This window comes from Manis pentadactyla, chromosome 3 (genome assembly GCF_030020395.1).
Source record: "Manis pentadactyla isolate mManPen7 chromosome 3, mManPen7.hap1, whole genome shotgun sequence".
NCBI lineage: Eukaryota > Metazoa > Chordata > Mammalia > Pholidota > Manidae > Manis > Manis pentadactyla.
In genome coordinates this window covers 111,108,376-111,128,843 of record NC_080021.1, presented here as the reverse complement: position 1 = coordinate 111,128,843, position 20,468 = coordinate 111,108,376, and the positions used below count along the sequence as shown (strand labels likewise).

Genomic DNA, 20,468 nt, shown 5'->3' with positions numbered 1-20,468 from the left:
GTTCCTGCTGAGAATGTATCTTCTCTGCTGCGGCTCACCTTGGTGGCTCTTCTCAGTGCCAATGTGTATCTCCGTGTCCAGGTTACCCTGCCCCTTCCCATCTTCACACTGTTCTATGCCCTTTGGGGTATCCCCAGGGATGAGTGAGCCAAGAGAGGCACCGAGGAAGCAAAATCTCAGCATCGCTGCCTCCTAGGGTTTGAGAGTAAGTGCTCCTGGCTGGGAGGCGCCTCTCCCACCAGACACAGGCCTGGCTCAGCTGCAGGCTCGGCCCTAGTTCTGTGTTCAGGCTTCCAGGAAGGTTCTCGGGAATGAGGTGGTGCAGGATGGCCACCACTGACATGGCGTACCACACTTCCTGCACCTCTGGAACTCTTGGGCTTGACCATGGCTTCTGTCTATTCTTCTGCTTGAAATTAGGATCATACCTGAACTGTTGTGCAAATTTAGCATCTTGCTTTTCCAAGAGAGAAACCCCCTTGCCCAGTTATGCCCCATAAAGGTCGCTTATGGGAGAGACGCATGAGGATTTAGGGACTGTGGGTGCCATGATCATCGCTAGCTAGTTAGTGTCTCTGGGATTGTTTATCTGTAAAATCCACAGGGGTTTTTCATTCTCTTCTGACACACTGTATGATTGTTGGAACCTGTTACTCTGGGAATCCTGATAGGACAGGACGTTTGGGTAAAGTGCACTGCAGTATGCAGCTGGAAGGCTGGGAAGAACACAGGTGCACTGCCCTGGCCAGGTGGCCTCTCAGGAAGACGTCAGTCCCGAGCAAGGAGATGTGAGGGGAGCATCGGTGCCTGTTCTCTGGAAAAGGCATCCACCTTGGTTCTAAGGTCACTGCACTAGTAGACTGACAAACTCGGAGGGGACCTCGCAACACCTGCCATGCATGCCTCCAGCCACTCCAAGAGGCACAGAATTGCTGAAGCCCACGCTTGTGAGCAAAGCTGTGCGGGAGAATGTGAAATCAGTCAGGCAGCCATGTTGATATAGTAAAGTGTAGAAAATAGATGATTTTAATTGCTAATTGTTCTTGAGACCCCCTACCAAGATTTTTTTTTAATGTGACCCAAATGTTCTCTCCAACAGGCACGATGAAGGAATTACAGTTTATTCAGAGACTGACACACTGCTGATTGAAGTACAAAGAAGAGTAATCAAGGTTGGAGTTTTTTTCTCCACGGCTTTTAACATTTACAAAGAAAATGATTTCAAGGGGTACGCACCAGAAAGAAACAAGCTGTAAACAGTTACCAATCAGCCAAATACTCCAATTACTAAAATATTCCCTGTGCCCTCATCACTTACCACCCCTTCCCCCACATCAGCATCTAGATGTCACAGGAATTATTCTTTTGTTCATTACTCTCACGGAAGGGGATTAAAGGTCAGGCTTTAGGGTGTCCTATGCTCCAAGGCCCCCTGCACAGGCAGGCAGGCAGCCCTGAGCGAGGCCCCCTTTGCAGATGAAATGCACAGAAGCTTCTTAGCTGGGCCTTCGGAGGAAGCCAGCCTCCAGTGTCTGCTCCCCAGAACTAGACTTGGGGGCCGTCAGCTTTATGAGGAGAGGAAGGTCAGAGAGTCTGAGGAATGGAAATTGGATAGATGTGGAAAGAAAGTGTGCAGACGATCCAGTCTTTGGAGAATTCCTCACTTGCTGGTGTCTTGAGAAAATGGCCTTTTCCTGGAGTCCTGAAGCCCCAGTGGTGTCTCCTGGGACACCTCACAATGTCAGTGGGTCGACAGAGCTGGGAATCTCAAAGTCACTGGTAATAAAATGTTGTTCAAGTCACCCTTGCCTCATGGGGATGGATAACACTATTTACGACTTATGCCAGGGCAGAATCAAGTCAGGATAACATTTGAGAAACATCCTTAGGTTATTCCTGAGGACTGGTTTCTTAAAATCCCTGACCACATGCCTGTGACTACAGGAAGAACACCTAAGGAGTCGTCAACCAGCCATGAGGCTGAGGTTTATGCCTTGTTAAGTGTGTGAGGGCCCACAGGGTCACGTTTTAAGCTAGGTTTTTAAGCCAAGCGCAACTTTAGGATTCAGGTCAAGATGTGTATGTTCATGGCAGTGTGACATTGTCTGCTCCATCCTTGCCTGAATCCAGTCACGGCCAACCCAAGTATTCAGATCCTTAGATTGCCCCCCAGAAGACATGGCTCAGAGGAATACACACAAATTAAGAAGAAGATCGGAGAACAGCAAGAAGGAACTCTCCCTGCAAAAAGCCATCCTGTACCCTTGGTTTCACTGCAGGTAAAAAAGTTGTAATTTTTATGACTGTGAAAACTTAAGAATGCATGTCGTGATTTCCAAGATAGCGACCTGAAGTTACATATGTGTTACAAGTTAATACAGAGAAAAATGGATTAAGTTTCCCCTCTGCCTATAAAGTCTCAAAGAATATGACTTAAATACTTGCAAATTCTTCAAGACTTTCAATTTAGAAAACACTTGAGTTGCTATTAGTGTTGGTATAACCAAATGCTTACTACCGTATGACCCAATTACTTTTTGGCATTAGATTAGAGTCATTTTTATAAAAGAGCAAATTCAGAGACAAAAAGCAATCATACATTTTAGTAAATATTTTACTTGAACATTTTAAACTCTAACTTTGTAGTCACTCTCATTCAGTACACTGAAACCTAACAAACTCCCATGATTTGCAGGTAGGAAGGTTAGAACTAGCATGTTTGAGAGATTCTAAAATTTTGAAGAGGAATCATGCATCCCATCGATCACCATGTGCCAAACACAGCTCTTCCACAGCCCACTCCTCAGTGCTTCTCTCAATGACGCGATTGCTATTTACATTCACCCAGTATTTTCCTTCGTCTTTACACTTGATCCCTCATCTGCATATGTCCATGAAGGATTTAACCGCAATGGAAATTTCAGGGTAGTTTTGTAGGAAGTTTCTGGCTTACCCATCCACCTCTTAATGTCCCCTAAGAGTTGTGCCCTCTGGGGGCAGGCAAAGCCTACGTAAGTCAACTCGGTGGAGACAGTTGCCAAAATTCCACAGTCAAAAATGGAGTCACGGTTGAGTTGATTCCAGGGCAATAAATTAGAGAAGTTGTAACCTTCTGGTACCAACAGCAAACCTAGCCTAGTTTGATAGTGAACAAAAGAAGCTGTTCACATGAGTTATGAAAATTGAGAGTGTAAATGGAGGTGTGGCCAGGGAAGAGAGTTCTCAGAGATAATCAGTGTCCCTTCGGCTTGAATTTCAGGGCCACACTGTTGATGCAAAACCTCTGACCAGCAGGCCCAGGTCCATCAGGAAACACATGGCCAAGATGAGCTTCACACTGCAAAGGAGAGAAGCCATTATTACTTCTCCACTGAGACAAAGCTCCTTGCATAAAACTAGACAGACGAACCCCACATGGCTATCTGGCTCCAGGGTCTGACCCTTCTGCAGGAAAGTCCACCACATCAGAATTTGATGAAGAAATGAAAGACTACAGAGTACAGAAATGGAAAACAGCTCTCTGCTCAATTGGTGAGAATGTAGTTATTCAACCTTAGGCCTTGATTTACTCACCTACAAATACGCCATATATACGAAAATAATTATGCCTATTTAATAGAGCTGTTGTGAAGATTAACTGACATAACATATATAAAAGCATTAAAACAGTTTCTGACTAAGTACTCAGTAATGCTGTGGTCAATGTGCTATTGTTCTTTGCTGTTGCCAAGACTATGCTATACTAATCTGCTTGCCTCTGGTGTTTTACAAAATGAGAAAATCTGAGCACCCAAGGATATCAAACTGAATGTGTCATCTGAATTTAAGCCATGTCTCCTTCCAGGCTCACAGGAGTAACATGCTGATGTCACCTGCAGCCATCACCCTGTCAGTGACACGCTGCAGAGCAGGGAAGAAAGCAGAGAGATGCTGGGCACATGAGCCTTCCTGCTGCCCATCTCTGTTTAAAAGAATGTGAAGACCCTCTGCTCCCATCTCAGGATGACTAGAACCAGGGAAGGCTGCTTCTGAAAGTGGCTCAGGTAGGCTCTTTTGAAGGCTCTTTCTTTCTTTTATTTGCAGCCGAGAATGATGGGAGATGGGAGTCAGAAGCAGTATCAGCAGAAACTCAATGTGTCCTAGGGACCAAAGTAACTTCTATGGAACAACACCGAAAATGCCAAGAACAGGACAGCTCTTTGTGGCCCAGGGGGGCAAGACATTCTAAAACTTTGAAAAAGAATCATGCATCCATCCAACGCCATATATACGAAATGGGAACAAAACAGACACAACAAAAAAACCCACCTGCTTGCAGACAACCTCTGTGCGCACCCATCCCAGTGAGGTGTCCACGCGTCTCAGGATCCCTGTGTTACTTTCATCAGAGCCACACGTACCATGAGCCTCAGAAAATGAAGGCCATCCAGTGCCAGAGCAGTACTTTTTCTCAGAACTGTAGAAAACATTCATGATACTACAGCTGCTGGGACCATGGTTAACATACAAGAGTATTTTATGCCCCAACTCATTTTTCAAATAGCAAGCCTGATTCCTTCTCTCCTCTGCCAGATCTGAAGGTGTTACATGAACAATCATTTCCACAGGATTTTCATAATTAAAGACACCACCTCATCACAAAGGACTTGTCTCTCAATGTCTGACAGGGACCTAAAGACAACAGCTTAGTGAACTATGTTGCATATTCAGAAACACAGATCAAATCCAAGTGCTCTAAATGTAGAAAGGGGGATCTGAAATGAAATTACAGTGGTCAAAGGAGGGTATTATGATCTTAATGTTAACAGAGAAATATGAGAAATGACGAAACACCCATTTTCAGCAACAGTAACTTTGGGCTATCGAAACACAGAAGCCTGGCTGCCTGTGAGGATTCAAAAGCTGCCTCTGCCACCTCTTAGCTGTGTGAAATTGGGCAAGCTAGTAACCTCGAGCCTCAGTTTTCCCATCTGTAACATGGGTTAATGACATCTATGTTATGGGGGTGTTTTGAGGACTTAGGGAGATAACTCTGGAGCACATGGTAAGTGCACAAGAACATTCGCTATGATTATTATTAAATAAGCCTGGGCATACTGAGTCAGTTGCTGTGGTGCAGTGACTTCATGGGGGAGTCTGACAGGGACTAAGGATGCTAAAGTTGGGAACGGCCAGAGGAGCCAGGCAAAGGAGGAGGAAGAGTGCACAAGCAAGTCTGCTCACCCATGACCAACTCTGTAAGTGCCCTGGAAGACGGGCTCCCATAAATGGCACTGGAAAACCGATTTTACAAGTTTAAATGGCAGGGAGATGGCTCTCTCTAAGGAAGAGAGAAAAGAAATGAAGTGCTAATTCTGCCAAAAAAAAAAAAAACTAAGCAAAGAGGGGGACAAAGTGGCCTATCATCAAATGCCTAGACTATGAACAGAGAGGGAAGCTCAGTTTAGAGCACAAACCCCAAAAGAAACTTCTAGTCTGGTGTAATGCAGCGATTCTCAAAACATTTTGGCCTCAGGACTCCTTTACACTAAAAAATTAATGAGGGCCTCTGGGAGCTTTTGTTTACCTGTATTATGCATATCACTAGCTAACAAATTAGAAATGGTAACAATTAAAAAAATATTGATGCCTTATTTTTAGAAATAATAAATTCATTACACGGTAACATAAGTAACCTATTTTTGACAAATAATTGTATTTTCCAAAATGAAGCCAACATTCAATGAGAAAAGTTACATTGTTTTGCAAATCTCTTTCATGTCTGGCTTAAAAAAGAAAGACAACCGACTCTTTGTCCCTGCTTCTGTGTTCAATCTGCTGCAGTGCTCTTTTGATTGAAGTATACAAAGAGGATGTGGCCTCGCAGATATGCAACTAGAAAAGGCAGGACCTTGTAGATCCCCCTAAAAAGGACACGGGAACTCTCTCCCCCTACAAAGGACTCTCGGAGTCCTCAGACCAGGTTTTGAGAGCTGCATGTATAACTGACGAGGAAGGGCTTTGATTTCTGAACGACCTGGGTTCTGCTCCGGGCTCTCTCTGCGGCATCTGTGTGACCTCAGTGAGCGGCTGAGCCTTGTGACGCTTTGGCGCCCTATCTATGAAACAGTGATGGCATTACTGCCTCTCAGTGTTGCTAGAAGATTAACTAAATTATGAATATAAGAAATGTTTTTAAATGAATAAATCTAAGACTAATAAAACGTCATTTAGAACATTTTATGGGAAACAATAAATCTTTATTGATGCAATTAACAGAATCTGGACATTTTACCAGGTAACACGAGAGAACCATGATATATTACTTAAGAGAAGAAACCTAAATATGAAGTCCAATTAGAAATTCCAATATACAGACTTCAGTGATTAGCAGATTATAAGGCCCACCCATGAAAACCTAAAACAATACTGGCTCATCTTTTCTCATATGTATACTCTTAGAGGTTTCTTTTGTTTAGTTTTGTTATATGTTTATTTGCTTTACTTTTTCTTTGTTTCTGGAAAGTCCACAGCCCCAAAACTAACAGCAGATGCCCCTGGTGATGACTGATAACCTAGTATCTCAGGAGAGTTTCCAGTCATTTGAAGGAATGAGAACACATAAAAGGTCTGTGAACAATGTTACTTAGTTACTTGTAACAGGTAGAACTCAGAATGTTACATAAAAAGGGAAGTAATATCAGGCTCTTAGTTTCTTTTATTCTAAGATTTATGACCATGAAATATATGATCCCACAGTCAATTTTAATGAACACTTCATAAAAAGATGTACACTCTATGAAAAGAAGCAGGAAGGGGAGTAGAGGAAGCAGGAAGAGGGCAAAGTCACCTGATTCCAAGGGATCCCCAGCAGGGCGGCAATGTCCTGAGAGCGTTCTCAGCCTGGGAAGCCTGGACTGAAGTCTCTGGCATCCCTCCCGGGAGGCACAACACGTCAGCCCCACAGGAAGGCAAGTGTGCGGGCAGAACTGAGCCCAGCTGCCAAGGCAGGGGTCCCACATGTGCCTGATTCTTCAACAATTTAGTTTTGGTTGACCGACTTTTCACCTCATTTTGAGTCTATCCAAGCATCTGAAGGAATGTTTATTTTTTTCTCTACTCCTGCTCTCTATTATTAAGGCTGGAGACTTGGGACAGAGGGAAACCAAGAGGCAAACAAGAATAGACTCCTAAGAGTAGCTTGAATGGGAAGCCCGCTCAGAAACATAGTCTTCATTTACAAAGCCTCACTAATTAGAATATATTCTCAAGAATTCCTCAGTACCAGAGATACATTCATGTATGTAGCCCTACGAAGGATCTACCTCTAAGAATATATCATTGCTGACATGTACTGAGTTCTTGGCATGTGTAAGCCATTGCTCTGGTACTTTCTCATGTATTAACTCATAACTCATGCAACTCATGACTCTACCCTTCCAACACCTTTATGAATTTGGTACTACTATCATGCTACTATTTTATAGGTGAGGAAATTGAGACACAGAGATTAAGAAAGCTGACCAAGGTCACACACAGCAATGCGGACAAGATGTACACCGAGGCAGCCTTAGCCACTCTATTGTCTCTTCTATAAACAAATGTGTCTTTAAAAAGAGTATATTCTTGGAGCTAGAGGGTATTATGTTCAGTGAAATAAGTCAGGCAGAGAAAGACAAATACCAAATGATTTCCCTCATTTGTGGAGTATAACAACAAAGCAAAACTGAATGAACAAAATAGTGGCAGACTCACAGACTCCAAGAAGGGACTAGTGGTTATTAAAGGGGAGGGGTGAGGGAGGGTGGGTGGGGAGGGAGAGAGAAGGGTATTGTGGGGTATCATGATTGGTACACATAGTGTGTGTGGGGTCATGGGGAGACAGTGTAGCTCAAAGAAGATAAATAGGGACTCTATGGCATCTTACTACACTGATGGACAGTGACTATAATGGAGTATGGGGGGGAGACTCGATAATAAGGGTGAATGTAATAACCACATTGTTTTTCTTGTGAAACCTTCATAAGAGTGTATATATTCTGCAACATAAAACAGTCTTATAAATACATGCTTATTTTCCTCTCTCAGCTGTAGCAACAAAGAAATGGAACAGAAACAAAATAAAAAATCCTCAAAACAATGGAAACTTCAATTAAAACTGATTTAAAAATAAACAAGCACGGCTGGTGAACTGGCAGTTCAGGAAGCTGGCCTCTTGGTGAGCAGCTGTTGGGGATTCAGCTGGCTTTTCTGTTGGTCTTAACTGCTTCCTGACCTCAGTGACCTGGGTTGGTCACCGTTTCTACTAGCATTGTGCTAGCACAGTAGCCACTGGTCACATAGGCCCTTTTAAGTTTAAACTAAAATTAAAGAAAATTTAAAGATTCATCTTCTAGCCATATTTCAAGTTCTCAACAGCTGCATGTGATTAGTGGCTACCATACTGGATGGAGCAGATACAGGACATTCCCATCACTGAGGAGAGTTCTACTGGACAGAGCTTTCTGCTCTGATGTCTCAGGTCCCTCCCTGCTCTGACATTCTGTGAGTCCACTGACACTGTGGTGAGGGGTGGGGGGCACTGGGTAGGAAGAAGGTTTCACTTTTACTAGTGCAGAAATGGGAATACAAATGAGGTCAAACATGAAGAAGCTGTAGGAGAGTTTGCGCCACAAGGATGACGCCTCATCATTTATCTTTACAGTCCCAGGTAGAAACAGGACACTTGTCTGGTTATCACACAGCAACAAGGCTGACCTTTACACTTAAAAAACAGGGTTCTTTGGCTCAAAGCAGCTGGGCCATATCAAGGTCTTAGTTCTCCTCTTTAACAGAACCAAAGGTCAAGGAATAAATAATGTCTCAGAAATATGCATCCCACAAAATTAACCTATGGTGGAAGTATCTGGGCAAAGGCCTGCCCTTCTGAGAGCATGAAGGAAAATCAGTGCTAATCGTTCTTCATCCTTGCCCAAAAGGCATAATGAAGCATTACCTTATGGAAGATTCAGAGCTGGCTTGATTTATATTTTACTCTAAACCAATTTAGGGTTGATGCAGAAGAAAGGAAAACATCTTTGAAGTCTTGTTTTCAGAACTTCAAAGATGTTTTCCTTTCTTCAGCAATTCTACTTTTTTAAGACTGTTTCCTGCATGTCTAAACAAAAAAGCCTTTGCTGAGAGATTTCAGATCCTGATCGACTTAAAAGAGGCTTTGAAATCAAAGGACAATTAAATTTACTTTTAGCTACGTGGAAGAGAGCATGGTATTCACTACTGTCAAGGATCATCGGGAATCCATCTTCATAAAATTCTACATTTCCTAAATTAAATTATACACCCATTTTTCCCTGGGAGAGAGAGAGTTTTAGTCACGTGGCCTAGAAAATACGATTATGGCTTAGATTCTTTAAATACTTTCCCAGGAAAATATTCTAAGAGCTCTATCTTAAGATGCCCACCAAGTTTTATTTGTTGGCTATTTCTGGGGGAACAGAGAGGAAGAATACAGGCTAAGAAGTCTTGTTAACTGCTCAAATGCTTAGAATAATTAAGATAGACAACAGTCTCATATAAATAGCTCTCCTTACAGCAAAGATGCCAAATGTTAAGAGCAACTAAAAACAACACAGGTAGTATTTATCGAAGGCCGCAAATGAGACGGAGCTGTATGATTTCAGACGTCTGTTCTCCTTCAGTACTTCTTGATCTTTTAATCTTACCTGAAGAGTGGGCTGTCACAACACACACAGTGATACATTCCTGATTCCTTGTTATTCAGGTAGATCCCACTGAAAGGCTGAAAGTAAATTAGGTACATCACATTCAGGGTTCTCAAAACACCAGCAGGAGATGAGACAGCAGATTTAAACCCAAGATTAAGTCCCCAAATAAAGGAATTTCTGTACTAATTTGATGAAGTGCACTATCACCAGAGAGAAATAATAACGTGCCCAATGAGGCAGCCTGCAGGCTTATTTACAATGCAGCCTTTATGTGCCAAATATTCAAATTATGACATTAATAATGCTTTGTATTTATACAGCACCTTTCATCCAAGAGCATGAAAGTCCATAAAAAGTGAGAGAACAGTCCTCTGGATTGTGTAAGATTTCAGTCTTCATTTCAAAAGAATTAATACAACAGGAATTTACTCCACTGTCTAAACACTTTGAAGTTTCCAATTAAAGATAGAATATAAATACATAAAAAGCACTGCTCTGTAAGATCAGGGCTATACCTTTAATATGCTTTGTGTGGTGTTTAGGACACTGCATATTTAACAAATGTTAAATAATGAGCTAGATTGTCCCAGAGCCTACATTAGTACTTAGATAATATTACTGCGATAATTGTGACTTAGGGAGTTTGGAGGTTTTCAAAGGTCTTCCGAGAAGAACACAAGGAGCCTTAGGCAAAAAGTGAGCTGAATCAATTGTTGTAAAGGTTATTTTGAAAATTGGATCTCAATTTAAGAAAAAAAAAAAAAGATCAATTTTGCCCAATTCCTTTTGTTATCTCTTCTGTCAAAGAAAATTAAAGCTCTTGCACAAGCAACTATGCAAGACCCCCATCAGTGCTTGGTGACCAGCACTACCGCACTGTTATGGGGCAGGTGAGAAGCCGAGGCACAGAACGGGTCACTGAGTCACAGAGCTGACTCACGAGATGAGCTGGACTCTTCTGCCCTTTCTAAATTTCCCAACTCAACAAATTTACAGGTCTAATGTTCAAATTCCCTGTGGTCATTTTAACAGCACATTTTCAGTGAGCTGCATAACAGACAATTTCAAATTAACCTACTGAGCCTACCATCTGGGCACACTTGGACGTTTTCCCTCTTTTAAGACTCTAAACTTAGCTGTAGAAATCCAAGCAGTACCAAGCCAGTTTTGTATGGCCTGTCTCCCTGAATGCCTGCTCCCAACACTGGCATGGATTGGCACCTGCAGCAAAGAGAAGTTTCACATCCCTCCCACCTGGGCTGTGAGACACACATGCCAGAGGGCAACCAGTCCTTAAGCTGATCTAGAAAAGCCTACTCATGGGATTCAGACAGCATAAGATTCAAAAAATAATTAACCTGTCATTGCAGGGGACAGCTAGACAGAGGCAACTGGTATCACAGTAAGCTTAAAAAAAATCAAATGAAAAGGAATCCTTAGCTCACATTTTATGAGATGACATCTATCCACTGCCATCCTTGACTGATTTTCTCTCTCCCTCCTGCCCCAATTTAATATAAGGCCTCTCACTTATTTAAGGCCAAACTCAGCTCCTACCTCAATGATTTATTCTAGCATTTACTTGAAAACCTAGTTTGTACCTAGAGCTGGGCCAGGTGCTAAGATTACAGAGGTGGGGAAAAAACAAGCCCCAAGCCCCACTGTTCCTGCCCTCAAAGAATTTGCTACCTTGCTGGGAAGAGACAGGCAAGACAACAGCTGTCACACTGTGTGACAGCAGCTCTGACAGAGACTGGCAAGGAGCATGGGTGGTGCCAATCCCTTTACCACCAGGAGAGCTTCCTTGAACACCTCTGTACCAAATAATGTCTGAAATGTCTAGATCAGGACTTTCTTTTTTTTTTCTAAGCTGTTTATTATTTTTAATTGCACGGCTGATTGATGTTTATTATAGGAAAATGTCAAGGCACTAAGTTGACTTTTGAAGAATGAGCAAGAGTTAATCAGATGACTAATGGAAGAGCATTTCTGACAGGTAGGGCAGCGTGGGCATGGCCAACATGGCAGAACAGGATCAGTAGGGCCTGGGGGGTGACACTAGCAAGGCAGGCAGGGTCAGCTCACAAGGGGCTTTGGTTAGACCACGCTGAAGATGTTAAACTCTACGCTACTGAGAATGGGAAGCCACTGGGTGCCTTTAGGAAGAACACTTGACATCCACATGAAGAATGAACTGAAGCAGGGCAAGAAGATCCTGGAGGCAAAGAACAAATGGCCTAGAATTAGCCATGACAGCAGCAGTAGGAATGAAGAGAAGAGGGCACAGTCAAGAATTACTTAAAAGGACACTGAGATGACTGACTGTACAAGAAGGGGGACAGGGTCAGAGACAGAATAACATTCAAGATAGCCCAGTGTTTCCAAGGTCATGCTGTGGACTGAACATTTGTGTTTCCTCAAAATGCATGCTTAAGTCCCAATCCCCAATATGATCATAGTTGGAGGTGAGGCCTTTGGGATATGGTTGGGTCATAAGAATGGAGGCCTCATGAATGGGATTGGCACCTTTTAAGAAGAGACTCAAGAGAGATGACCTCTTTTTCTGCCATGCGAGGACACAGTAAAAAGGTGGCCACCTGCAAACCAGAAGAAGAGCCCTCCCAGGAAGTGAATCTGCCGGCGCCTTGCTCTCGGACCTCCCAGCCTCCAGAACTGTGAGAAATAGGTTTGTCGTTTAAGCCCCCGAGTCTGGGGTGTTCTACTACAGTAGCCCAAAGTGACTAAGGCAGTCGGTCTGGACCAATGGGAGTTCTCCCTTCTCTGATCTTGTCAATGGAACATACTTGCTGGAAACAGATGACACTCAACAGGGATGATTTGCAGATGACTTCATACAGAACTATTTACAGAGACAGGGCCAGTGGAAACCAACATGGAAGAATGAATCACCCGTTAGCCAAAGACTATGGGAATACACCACCTCTACTAAACAAATGAGGATGTGGCTGCAGGTGAGGGCTGCCTACAGGGGATGCAATCTGCCTAAAGGAATGCAGCCCCAAAGAGGTCCCTGAATCCCAATTTCTCTACTGTGTCCTCACTGGAATCTTCCCCTGGCCAAATTAAGTCAGCAGCCAGAGGGCAAGGATGCTGGTTATTCTTCCCAGAGAGAAGTAAAGCATGTGGAGAGCAGATCTGGAGGGCAGACAGAAATGACTCTATTAAATTAAGCCTACCCTCTATGAACATCTGACTTTTAGTTACTGTTCAACCAGGCTGTAACCTCCCTCATCATTCCTAGCAGAGTGCTACGTGTTACTGTTACCCGATAAAAGCACATGCAACTGAATTTTAAGTTTGAGTCACCAAATGGAATGCTTAGATGTTTTACTTCTTTTCTTAGCTTCATGAAGCTAAGGCTTATAGTTCTGCAATATTCTAAAAAGTTAAATGGGGAAATGGATCAATGGGAAGGGATTTATAACATTACTTAAAATAATGGATGATGCTCATTTTGTAAAATGGCCAAATGCAGAGAGTATAGTGTACCATCTGTTTGTGAATCCCACAGATTTATTCTCCTAAACATCTGGCAGCTCTTCTCTAGGCTCTGTCTACACTCCAGACGCTGCCTGGCTCTGTCCCTGAGAACAGGGCTGGCTTAGAATATTCTGGGGCTGCAGAGTATCAGTGTGGCTCCCTGGTGCTATCTGCTATAATGGATACTATAGTCTCTTTCCCAGTGAAGGCTTTATTAAAATTCCACCCACAGGAAGTCTTCAAAAATGCCAGTATTTCATGAGAATCTACTGGGATCTGCTTGCCTAATGATTTTAACACCAAAGAAGTTGAAGGTGGGACCATGACTATCAGGCCACATGCATATGGCCAGCTACCTGAACTCGGCAGGGACCACTAACCGGAAGGCAAAAATACTCCACAGCTCTGCAAATCCACTTTGCAGAGTTTGCTTCACAAATGAAAATATCCAATAACCAAGTTCAATAGCTGTATTTCTGCAGCTATATTTGGGTCTAAGACTATTTGTTAAGAAATGCAGCGCTATACAAATGGCACTATAATGAGGAACCACTGAGGATTGTTCTCTCAGGGACTAAATGACAGCTGAGATTGTTGATGCAATAGATGTAATGCTTCCACCATCTAGCCTGCATCATTCGACATTTGCAACAACTTTTTTTTTAGTGCTGCTATAGTCAGGTCCCAGGACATGTGGTACGGATGTACCAATGACAACAAATGTGAGAGAGGCAAAGTACTGGCAAAAGCAGACCCAGCCCGGGGCTGAGACAAGGCTTCCCTGAGCAAGTACAACTGGGGCTGAGGGCTGAAAGGTAGGTCTGAATGAACAGGGGAACTGGTAGGAGAGACATAGAGTGTGAAGGCCTGGGTCTGCAGGGAGAAGGGAGCCTAGGGAGTCTGAGAGCTGAAAAAAGAGCAGTGTGGCCAAAGAACAGAAACCAGCAGGAAAAAATGTCTAGATTTGAGGATGGGGACGGGAGGGGGTGTCAGAGCCTTTGGGGTCTTATTGTCATTCCTAAACTTTTCTCTGTACCTTGGAAGCAGTGAGAAGCCACTGCAAGATTTGAGCAAGAAGGGATGTGGTCAGACTGGGGTCTGTAAGATTTCTTTGGCAGACTTTGGAGAACAGCTAGCTAAGGAGTAAGAATGGCTGTGAGTAGAGCCGTTGGAGGAGAGAGATGGGAACCTGACCCAGCAGGGCAATAAGTGCAGAGGAAAGAGGTGGAGGGCCTGCAAGGTAACTGAGGAGGCAGGGTAGATGGGAAGGCGGTGGGGGGTGGCATGCCCAGGGGAAGATCTTCTGGTGTCTGCCACTGGACAGACAGCGATGCCCCAAGGACAGTGGCAGGGGACAGCTTTGCACAGCAGACGAGGAGGAGGTAGGTTTTGTAGTTACATCTATTCCAATCCGCCCTCCCCGCACCCCCAATACAGTTCAGCTTACCGGTTCTGTTCCCTTTCCTCTTGTGACATAGAGCTGTTCTGCAGTCAGCTCCTTTTGCCACTCTCTCTTGGTGAAAGAAGGCTCATGCTTTGTGGGGGACCCTGTATTGTTAAATAGGATTTTTTATTATTAAAACAAAAAGGCACGATGACCTGTTTTCCTTAGCCTCTCTCCTAAAGTACCCTATCACTCAGTGGAATAAGCCAGTCCTTTCCCTCCCACTCTGCCCCTCTTCCCAGGGACCAGGAAGCTCCAGTACAAAATACTTTAATTGACTCATTAGTTTAATAAGAAATGAGTAATAAGCAGAGAGCCAGTTCTCTAGTCCCGCTGGGGAATAGAAGCTAAAGAGGCAGCTGAAATATGAAATAATGCAGAATGAATTCTCCTCGGGTATCTTGGGGTAAAAATTTATCTTTCTTCCATTACTACATTCAAAGGAGTATTTCCTGTCAGGAGACAGCTGGGAGTAGCTGAGTGATTGAAGAGAAAAGAACATTGAGCTACTTGGTTATTAAACTCCTCTTCCTTGCTGGTTTCTAAAGATATCTCTGATGTTGTTGTCCAAGGGAGGTCTTTATTAAAAAATCATGTGTGGGAAAAAGAAGAGATTCATATAACAGGTGCTCCAAAAAGGAAACTGAGACCTAGCACAATCTATTCTTACACTTCAGTCTTACTACTTGTATTCTAGTAAATGTAAACAAGGTAACCAGCACAGTACACCGTTAGCCAAAGGGCAGCAAGCCCAAACTAGATAATAAGTTTTTAAAGTAGCCAACATTAAGAATTTGAAAGGCTCTTATCATCTGTCCACCTTAACTTACAAACAAGAAGAGAAGCCCAAAGAGTAACCTGACTATAGCACTGAGAATGAGATGCTACAACTGTCTTTTATGGATGTGAACAATGTGTTTAAGCCTAGGAGAAGGGGTAGGTCTTCCATTTCACGCAGCTTAGAAGACCAGCAGCTCTATGTGTCTAACTACATTTTGTAAGCCTTCCACCAAGGGCAAAAGACAAGCCAGTGGCTGATGTGGGTCAGAGTATTAGAATGACCTAAGCTGGGATAGGCCACACAAAGGCCACCCCAACTGGTGAGTAACAGGACCGCAGAAGCCAGAGCAGGCTTTGCTGTAGAGGGAACTGAACTGATTATTCCCTCCCAGAATCTAAACTGGTCTTGAGCGGAATTTGTGAAATTGGAACCCGGGCTATCACAGACACCTGTCAAGGGAGGCCCAGAGGCCCAGTCAAAGCACTCTCTTCACTCTCCCAGGGCCTGTCCTGCTACCCCACTTTGTGTGTATTCTTGGCTTTGGCAATGATCTTGCATTATTTCTATGGATTTCTAAGAGGATGGCTGACTTTCGGGACTAAGGTTGGAATTTATAATCTGGGACGCTGCCATTATCTTCCTATCTCCTTCTGGGAAAGAGGTGGATTAGGATTCAGGAAAAAACCTTATTGTCTCCTGGAAGCATTGTTCTTAGCGTCTTTGAACGTGCAATATGTTGTACTAGTTGATGCTAGAAAATGGGAATTCAAGAAGGGCTAACATTCAGTGGGACTCTCGTGCTTCAGCTTTGAACCTAAGGTATGAAGACGGTGTGGGCCCCCAGCTCCCTCTCCCACAGCTCTGTATTTTCCCACACCTATTTGAGAGACAACCTGTTCTCAGACAGCCACCTTCTCCCTCTGCCCTAATTCTTTTTAGTTTAAAATTTATAGATAATATTTAAGTTGTTCAGCAACAGAATTATTCCTTCATCAAATTACAATAAGAAAGTGCATTTTTATGGCTCTTCTAATACTTATTGGTATGTACCTTTTAAACCATTATTGACGTTCATGAAAAGTTTCATAAGCAAGCAGCAATGTTCAGATTAGTTGCTGTTCAAGCACCAGTTGTGTAACATCTGGCTGTAGATCTGCCAGCCTAGAAGCCTCTGTCAAGAGAAGGTAGGCTCTGCCCTGATAGCAAAACAACACATGGTCAGCTGGGAGCTCTCAGGTCAATATATATGTGGTCTGCAACACCTGAAGAGGTGTCTTCAACCTGGGGTTGTGGGCTGAATTATGTCCCCCCAAAATCATACACTGAATTCCTTAATACCCCACAATGTAACTGTATTTGGTGACAGTGCCTTTAAAGAGGTAATTATGTTAAATGAGGTCATCAGGATGTGCCTTGATCCGATCTGACTGGTGTCCTAAAAGTGAAGAGACTCTATGGATTCAGGAGTGTAGAGAAAAAGGTCTTCATCTGCAAGACAGAGAGGCCTCGGGAGAAGCCAGCCCTGCCCACACTTTGATCTTGAACTTCCATCTGCCAGAACTGTGAGAAAATAAATTTCAGCCACCCAGTCTGTTTTTTGTTATGGTAGTCCTAGCAGACTAATATACACTGCCCTTTAGGAAATGACTAAAGTTTGGATGAGAATTGCATTATGGGTAAATTGGGTGCAATAAAACACCCATGTAGGTGTGTGTACATAAAACAACGAAAGACTCACTGAGGCATGAGTAGTCAGTCATTTGGCCATAGAGGATAGAGGGCAAGATTTAACATTGGTCTTCCCATGTGTGTGTGTGTGTGTGCTGTCTGTCCTTAAGCCACATCATCTGCATCTGGAGCCGGTCCCTTAGGAATTCATGTCTTTCAGATCTCTGCTGCATTCTCTTGCTATCTTCACTACCAAAAAGTCTGGCTGCTGTTATTGCACTAGATAGACGCACAGCTTTACCATGAACTGTGCTTTGATAAACTTGGAATTCTCTGGTATGCATTCTCTCTGTGCGGCAATTTGTACAGGATATCTTTCTTGTTGGCCTTATGTTCAGTGAGGGGCCTTGATATTCTCACCTAGGAATAAACCCACTCTTGGTCATACAGTCACTCACTGTTCACCTCCTTCTGGTTTCGCTAACTTTTCTGGCCACAGCTGCCCTACCACCAACTGTCACATGTGAGCAAGCCTTATTTCAATAAATTCATGTTGAGATAAGGGAAACTATTAGGAACTGGTATAAAAATAATTGCCAGACCACTTTAGTCTACAGACTAGTCTTCCTTCCCACCCCAGTGACTTGACTGCTCTAACCTTTGTATTCAGAATGGGTTCCTAACAGAGTATCTAGAATGTTTTCCTGAAACAACAGGTCGTTTTTTGCCAGGAGAAAGTCTTAAGTTCTCTGTTACATTCAACACCTCATTTTTCTCTCTCAACCCTCCCCAAGTTTAACAACACAGGTTAAATGTGGTTACATTTTTGTCCTTTCCATTTATTTACAACTTCTATAATTTTTAAAAATTATAACTTTTTTTGGGTGAAGTGCCAATTATTGTGATAAAGCATTTTTAACTATTTTTTATTTATTCTGTACAACCCTACTATCATTAACCTTGTTTTACAGAAGAAAAAACATATTTAAGCCTACTAAATTCAAGATATGCCCAAAGACACAGAGCCAGTGATACTGTAGACACTAAAGCCCTTAACCACAGAACTATTACCTGTCCATCATTTTTAATGGATGCCTAATAGTCTTTTGAGTTGTACCTTCAGGATGTACTTAAGCATTCCTTATTCCTGATGGACATTTGAGTTACAGCCAGTTTCTAGCTCATAAGAGAAGTGCTGTTAAAAACATCTTTGCACATTTGCTTTGTTCTTCTTTTGAATTATTTCCTTAGTATAAATTCCCATGAATGGGTGCTTGAAAAATTACATAGCTCCTGTTATGTATTGGTGTCTGGCCAAATTTTAATGTTGCTGAAGAACTACTGATCCCAGGGCAATTCATTAGGCTGTTTCCGAAAACACCAAGTACAAACATGAAGGACAAGCTTCCACTCAAACCGCCATCCTACAAAGGGGACTAAGGAGAGCTCCAGCCCACCACTGCAATGTTTCCATCACCTGTGGTTCTCAAGCAACCATTCTTGGCACACAACCAATATCATCAGATTGGCCAAGTAGAGATGCCAAGGGTTGTGAAAGCTGTAACTGGATCGCTCTGGATCAGCTACAACTCGGCCACCGCTTTTATATATTTAACACATCAGGGAATGAAAAGAATTGTAAATGACTGGGCACATTTTCAGCGTTATAGGTATCTTTAAATGTCTTCAATGGACACAAAACGGAATTTGATTCATAGATGGGACAGCTGGGCAGCTGCCCGAGAAGCGAATGCACCCAGAGTACTAAGTCACCCTGAAATGTATCTGAAGTACAGTGCCAGCTGACACAGGTCTCCACAGGCGACTCCTCGCTAAATGATGAAATGTAAATGTGCCCCAGTCCAACAGAGGAGCCAAAGGCATTTAGAAGAAAATGGACACACACCCAGCGCACTTCTCACTAGTCTGTTCTCACAACCATTGAACAATGTTTATCAGTTTAAAGGGGGAGGAGTTATTATCCCACCCGTTTCCCCGGGCCCTGGAAACATACATGGAAAGCTAGCACGGCAGGAAGCAAATCCACACAAATCCAGTCTTAACTGTTTGCATCTCGTATGTGAAAAGCAGCACGCAGACCTCGAACAGGGGGCACAATGTAACAGGCCAAAGGCCATTTCCCAACCGCGGCTCTTCACCTGGAGTCAGGGGATGGGCGTCAGAGACCGAGCCCGGCATTTTACGCAAAAAAAAAAAGAGAAAAGTGTGCACGTTTGGGAAGAGGCTCTATTCCTCCAGTGCTCACAGGGTTGTGACACCGCCCCCTCCCGCCCCTCCAAGATCACAACCCTCGTCCTAGGCGGCACGAAGCGGGCGGGCAGGGGCTCCCCAAGCAGGTTCCCGGGAAAGGAAGCGCCAAGTCCAGAACCGGAGCCCAGCCCCCACGTCCAGGCAGGTGAAGTGAAACCGAAAGCCGGGAGGCAATGGCGGGGCCTGCGCTGCCCGCGTCCTACCTGCGTCCCGGTATCCGGCCCTCGCGCTTTGCCCGCCGCCGCTGCCGATTCGGCTCGACAAGAGCGCCTCTCGGAAGAGCAGACGCGGGAGAGCGCGGACTAGGCGCGCCATGACGCGAGGCCGGGCTGGAGACACCCCAGCGCACGCCCCGCCCACTCCGTCCCACCCCTCCCACAGCGCCACGCACGCCTCGCCCCCACGTTCCGCCCCCTGTCGCGTCACCCCGCCACCCCAATCCTGCTCCGCCTCCCCACGCTCGTTCCCACTAACCTCCTTGCCCCACACCAGCCGTCGCCACTCCAGCCGTCCCCCATCCTAGCCCAGCTACTTATGTTTTGGTCTGCCTTTTCTAGAATTGTATGTAAGTGGAGCTATAGATTCGTTTGCACTTATCTTGAGTATCATACACTTGGAATCATACCATATGTACTTGCTTTTGTCCGGCTTAATTATTTTCACACACATTCATGTTTTTGCATATAACAATTGTGCTTACTTAGTGCTGACTAGTGTTACGTGTATGGATATGTCACGTGTATTCATCAAGTCACCTGTTCATAGACATGGATAGTTTCCAATTTTTCCTTACTGGAAATAAAGCTGCTAGGAACATTCCTGTACAAATTTTTGTGTGTACATGTACTTTTTTTTTCTCTTGGGTCAGTACCTGGAAATGGAATGGCTAGGTCATATGGTAAATATAACTTTTGAAGAAACTACCAAAATGTTTTGCGTTCCCACCAGCGGGTATGAGAGTTCCAGTTCCTATATATCCTTGCCAGCACGTGAATGCCTATTTTCATTCTAGTAGTGAGTAGTGTTTTACTTTGCATTTTCTAATGCCTAATGAAGTTGACATCTTTTTCATGTGCTTATCTGCAGTGGATATAGTTTC

The 20,468-nt window shown here is 43.7% G+C and overlaps 1 protein-coding gene across 1 annotated transcript; it reads right to left on the bottom strand.

Moving 5' to 3' along the window:
• Positions 1-1,105: 1,105 nt before the first annotated feature.
• MSRB2 (methionine sulfoxide reductase B2) lies at positions 1,106-19,716 on the bottom strand. The gene is made up of 5 exons (XM_036880920.2): positions 19,573-19,716; positions 14,653-14,753; positions 9,702-9,778; positions 4,309-4,456; positions 1,106-3,337 (listed from the first exon to the last, which is right to left on the bottom strand). The coding sequence occupies exons 1-5, from the start codon at positions 19,682-19,684 to the stop codon at positions 3,233-3,235; spliced, it is 543 nt and encodes a 180-aa protein (XP_036736815.2). The 5' UTR covers positions 19,685-19,716; the 3' UTR covers positions 1,106-3,232.
• Positions 19,717-20,468: the final 752 nt, after the last annotated feature.

Excerpts from the sequence above, each read along its gene's own strand:
- MSRB2 (XM_036880920.2), bottom strand. The coding sequence starts at position 19,684 with ATGGCGCGCCTAGTCCGCGCTCTCCCGCGTCTGCTCTTCCGAGAGGCG. Across the intron at positions 4,457-9,701 it reads TGTGACAGCCCACTCTTCAG|TTCTGAGAAAAAGTACTGCT; the intron begins GTAAGATTAAAA and ends TGTTTTCTACAG. Across the intron at positions 3,338-4,308 it reads CAGAGGTTGTCTGCAAGCAG|TGTGAAGCTCATCTTGGCCA; the intron begins GTGGGTTTTTTT and ends TCTCCTTTGCAG.